This window comes from Mesitornis unicolor, unplaced genomic scaffold, assembly GCF_000695765.1.
Source record: "Mesitornis unicolor isolate BGI_N332 unplaced genomic scaffold, ASM69576v1 scaffold5427, whole genome shotgun sequence".
Classification (NCBI taxonomy): domain Eukaryota; kingdom Metazoa; phylum Chordata; class Aves; order Mesitornithiformes; family Mesitornithidae; genus Mesitornis; species Mesitornis unicolor.
Genome location: NW_010196971.1, coordinates 22,197 through 27,374, shown reverse-complemented (window position 1 = coordinate 27,374; position 5,178 = coordinate 22,197). Strand labels below are relative to the sequence as shown.

Sequence of the window (5,178 nt, the reverse complement as noted above, 5' to 3'; positions counted from 1 at the left end):
AAGTCACATATGGCATTTCTAGATAAAGCAAGTGAAGTATCTCAGTTTGTTTCTGTTGAGACTTCCTTCACACCCATAGCTAAGCCGCTAAGAAGCAGTGATCAATCCAGTGAAGGAACGAGGAGAAAACATAATACCATGTTGTCTCCTTTTTTTTTTTTTCCCTTTAAGAAAGCAAATAATATGTCTTTGAGGAGTCAGAAATACCATTTTTTTTCCTGGTGGAAAATCTCTAGGAGAAAAGATGAATACAATGATTGATTGCTTCAAGCATTTTTATACTACCTGTCACTGACCAATGGATGGGATATATTCTCTGCATGAGATAGGGCCTGCCAAGGAGTTACTGGATACGCTTCTACAGAAAATGCTCTTCAAATGACTTTACAAGTACAACAGTCCCTCTTGACCTCCTAAAATGCATTGGTAAACTCATCATTCTCCTCCACTGAAAGAACTATTCACCATTTCCATTATCTGGTTCAGAGGAATCTTTGGAGAACTAATTATCTTAATAAGCATCCACACCCACAGCCACTCTGGCTTGTCACCTGTCCAAATATTAGAGCAGGTTTTTGTGAAAGGTGGTCCTACTGTACCTGATACACCTCCCTCCATGCCCTTATACTTCAGGTAATACAGGGAGACAGACAGGACAGCACTTTCAGGACACAGAAGACAGGAGAATATGGAGACTTACATCTGATGTAGCCATGCTTTGGAAACTTTCAGATTTGCTGTAATTGTTTGCATGGGGAGGTTTTTTGGATTTCAAAGCACTGTGTATTAAATAGATACAAACTTCAAGGACAAACTTAAGTTATACTGAATTATACAGATATCAATAAGTTTAATATCTTTCTGTTTAATTTGTCCCCTTGCATACAACTCAATTAATCTTTGCCTCTGCTGCTGTCAGGTTTACAGCTTACAAGCTGAAAACATACTCCTTGTGTAAGATCACAAAGGACTCCAAAAGTGTTAGTTGCCCTTTTTCTAATGACTTTTTCTGCAACTGCACACAATCGTTGACTACTGCACTAAAATACTGTGGGTATTGTAGTTGAGAAGCAAGAAAAGATGATGTAGTAAAGAGAAAAACACAATTAGCAATGTGTACTATGTTTCAGAAATGTTTTTGCACCTGGTTCTCTTTTGTCCTTAGCTGAGACACAAAAGACAGCTTTTTCATTATTATTGTTGTTGTTGTTTTTGCTATTATTTAATACTGCTTTTGCCAAAAAGAAGCCTCACTTCATCAGGGACTGATAAAGAAACCAGACTCCCCCAGGCTGGGCAGGGTTAGCTTCGCTTTCAGTGTCTTCAATCATCATTAACTTTGAACAATGTCACATCCCATTCGTGCAAAACAAGCCTCATGAGCAGCTGTTGCAAATAAACAGCTTGAGGAAGCTGGACTCTACAATCAAACTGTTTACTTTGCACTGCTTCAGCACTGCTTATCTTTCTTTTCAGATGGCAAATGCAGTTCTTGCGCCAAACCTGCAACCAAAAACTGCTTGGCACAGGTTCAGAGCAGCTGGCCAGAAGAGGGTATCATCTCCACTGGAGAAGGCTCAGAGAGATTTTGCAGCTCAGTTGCTGACAGCCTGAGAACACTCAGAAGCAGCATTTGTCAAACTGGGACCAGATTCTTGTGAGTGCCTGGAGTCTTGCTAGAAGCACCAAACAAGCCAGGGGCAGTCAGACACAGACGGCCTTGGCTTGCTTTGGTTAAGGCTTGAAAATGCTACAGGTCTTCTACTAAATACCATGTCATGTATCTCTTTGCTGATCCTAAGGAAGAATGAAGATATCCTTAGGCTTAGACACCAAATGTGCATGCCTATCTCAATCCAGAGTAAAGCTATTTTCATGGTTTTCAATGAGAACTGCTCACCCCCTCTCTGCATGGGCCCCTGACCCACTTCCCAGCAGTCTGTTTTATCGTATCCTTTCATCTGCGAATGAGAGCAAAAACAAGATGACCCCCTCACCCTTGATTTCATACCGAATCCCCTTTGACAAGTTCTGCTATAGTTTACAGGAACAATGAAGATGTACAGGAAGGACATGCTGTCCTGAATTTAAGCTTAGCATGTAAACAAATGTGTCACCAACTGGTACAGTAAGATGCTTCTCATTACTTTTGTACAATATTACTGTTTGTAATTCACTATTAATTGCAACACAAATGTTAATTTTTACTTTTTTTCCAAATTAAAATAGGGGAGGAGAAAGATCATTAACAGTGAAGACAGTGATCTTGGCTTTTTTCCTGTTTTTATGTTTTGTTTTGTTTTTTTATTTTCCTGAGGATGAAAAAAAACACCATTGGCAAACTTCATGCAGCCACGAAAGCATCTACAGTTAACAAAACTCAAATTTTAATTGATAAGGCAGAAACAATTGTCCGATTCACTGTTGAGTCTGGTACACAGACAAGAGGAGGCTAATAGGTCACTCACAAACATGTCAGACACTGAGCAAGAACAATTCCTTCTTGTGGGCTTGACATGGAAACTAGTTTTCTAAGGCTCCTTGGTTTGGTACCTCTCTCTCAAAAACGAGGGAAAAAATATTCATCTGTATTTAATATGTTGAATATTGACACTTGTCTCATTCCACAGAAACTGTTACTTACCTTTCTTCCATCCTTTACCAAGCTGGCTGGTGTACTAGAAATTCACTGCGTGTTGTTCACCAAATCTTCACTCGTGTTTACAGTGAAGCAAACCCATCAACCCCATTCTCCTCACTTGTTTGGATTCAAAATACGGGTTTTGTTATTCCTGCCCTTTCCCTGAGCTCCTGCCCTCATCTTGCCAAGCCCCAAATTCACAGCTTGCTTTGGCTTTGGTGGAGCTGCAAAGGCTTTGTGATGCCTATATAAAAACAATAATTATTTGCTCATTAAAGCTAAGCTTTCGGGGATGTGCCCCAGGTACTGACCTCCACCAATGGCCTGGGTTTGTGGTCCACCGCAAACCTGAAGTGGCAGAGTTCACAGTAGCTGGTGTTTGAGGATGACAGCCAGTGCTCCAGGCAGCTGCGGTGAATAGTCCCCAGGGTCCCCGTACATTCGCAGGGGGAAAGCAGGTCTTCCTGACTGCTGCCCTCGTGGCAGATCCTGCACATCGGCCGGTCATTGAAGGGGCTGCTGGAAGAGACGAGAAAATTGCTAGTCAGTATGCAGGGCTGTGATCTGACCTCTCTCTCTGTATGTCACAACTTAACATGGGAAGTGTGCAGCTTGTGTACTTTGCTCTGTAGTTAGTATACTAAGCTGCTGGGCTGATGGCTGCAGGCACTTTGGTATTGCTGTTTAAAATAGGGACGGGAAAAGCAGAGAGTGAGAAACACATCAGAGTGGTCGAGAGACAGACAACTAAATGCTTCTGTATCTTTGTATTTCTCTTCACAGTGCAGCAGAGCAGCCACTTCAAGAAACCTGTAAATGCAGGTTTTAAACCTGCCTCAGCTGGGCATCTCTTATGCTAGTGATGACCCTCTGACGTGCAGCATTAACTGCTTTCAGTGATCAGCAGCAAAGGACTACTGGACTCGAAACAATAGCACCTTGCCCTGTAGCAGTGCGAAGGCAGGACCACAGCTTCAGGCAGGCATGTGCAGGCAGGAACCTCCTTTCCCTAGGGAAGGCTTCCCACTCTTTGGGAAAACACCCCATGAGCAGCTCAAGGAGTGATATTAACAGCACTGGAAAGGAGGACTGTGCCAAACACATCCCTCCTGCATTGCTGCCTGTGGCTACTTCTTCTACACTGCCTCCCCTAAAGCACCCACCTTCCTGGTGGCAGGGTGCTAATACACAAAGGGGACTCCACCTGCCAGTGAAAACCTAAAGAGTGTGATTTTAACTACTGAGATTCTCTGTTTTACAGAGGAACCTTTTGGGAAAGTGCAAGGCAGTAGTGTAGCTTGCCGAGGTGCTCAGGCTTGGTGCAGTGAGAGGAAAGCAGGAGCATGCTGCTGAGCACCAGTGCTGCTGAACTGTGGATCCACTTCACTGCAGCTTCAACTCAGCCCCCCTGACTGCTGAGGCAAAGAAGGTCAATTTCTTGGCTGAGGTCTTGGGAACAAAAACTCTCCGTACGACATAGGCCACCTCAGGTGATCTCTTCAGCAAAGTGGGTTTTGTCACTGTCACTGACAAAACCTCATTAGTGGATAGCATACGGTGGCACACAGCTGTTCCCTCTGTCCCTCTTCTGGCTCTTTGCAGGCTGCCCCAGGTAAAACTCACTCAAGTGTAACTGCAGGAAAGTGTAAAGAAGCCAGCCCACTCCTTTCAATCTGCCTGGTAAAACAGTATCAAGTTCTGCTTAATGCATTCCACACCTATGTGAGCTGTGCAAAATGCACAGATTTTTAAAAGATGCTACAAGTAAAGGGGAAAAGGCCTTTTCAGGCTGTCATACCACACATGCAGAAGCAGTTCATAATTTTGCTCTTCACACGAGTGCAGTGGATTGGATTATGCTTGCTGTTGTGTGAAAATCTACTGCTACTTCAAGACCCGTGCAGTCTTTCCAGCCTTACACTTAGTGAAGTAGAAGTTAATTCTGACCCAAGGATCAAGTCTGGGTATGGCCAAACCCTTAACCATCCTCTTTCTTGCTTCTAATGAAAACAAAGCTAACCCGAAGCAGGCTAGTGTTTCAAAGGATATAGTTTAAATATATATTTCACCACTAATCTGCCATTCTAAACCGACAGCAGGAAGAGTCACTCCCAATTACCTGGACGAAGGCTGAACACTTGTGTGTGCACCTTTGCTAGAAATAGCTTCTCTGGCCACCCAGTGTGCTGGCTTGGGAGGTGTGAAGAAAACATGCTGCAGAAGTGTTGGTGGCAGCATGCAGGCTAAACACAGCATACCCTGCCAGCCAGCATCCGCCAAAGCCTCCCATCAGGTATCAGGACAGATTATTACAGCTAGTGTACTTCAGCAGCAGGATCACCAACAGCTTGCTTTCCCCTCCTTCACGGGGTATAACGGTGAGGGCTTAATTACATATGTAGGATAATCATGATAAAGTTAGACTGAGGGTTTAATTACAGGTGCACCGTGATAAACCTTCCTGAAGCACGCCACCAACTTTTCCCCTCAGGCTCTCGCGGGACCTGCGGGTGGGAGCCGGGGAGGGTGGACTCCAG

The 5,178-nt window shown here is 44.0% G+C and overlaps 1 protein-coding gene across 1 annotated transcript in view; it reads right to left on the bottom strand.

Moving 5' to 3' along the window:
- MARCH3 (membrane-associated ring finger (C3HC4) 3, E3 ubiquitin protein ligase) overlaps positions 1-5,178 on the bottom strand; it is a 42,660-nt gene that overhangs the window by 16,057 nt on the left and 21,425 nt on the right. The window contains 2 exon segments of the mRNA XM_010188645.1: positions 2,953-3,218; positions 3,999-4,068. Of these exon segments, the coding sequence (XP_010186947.1) occupies positions 2,953-3,218; positions 3,999-4,068 (336 nt within the window).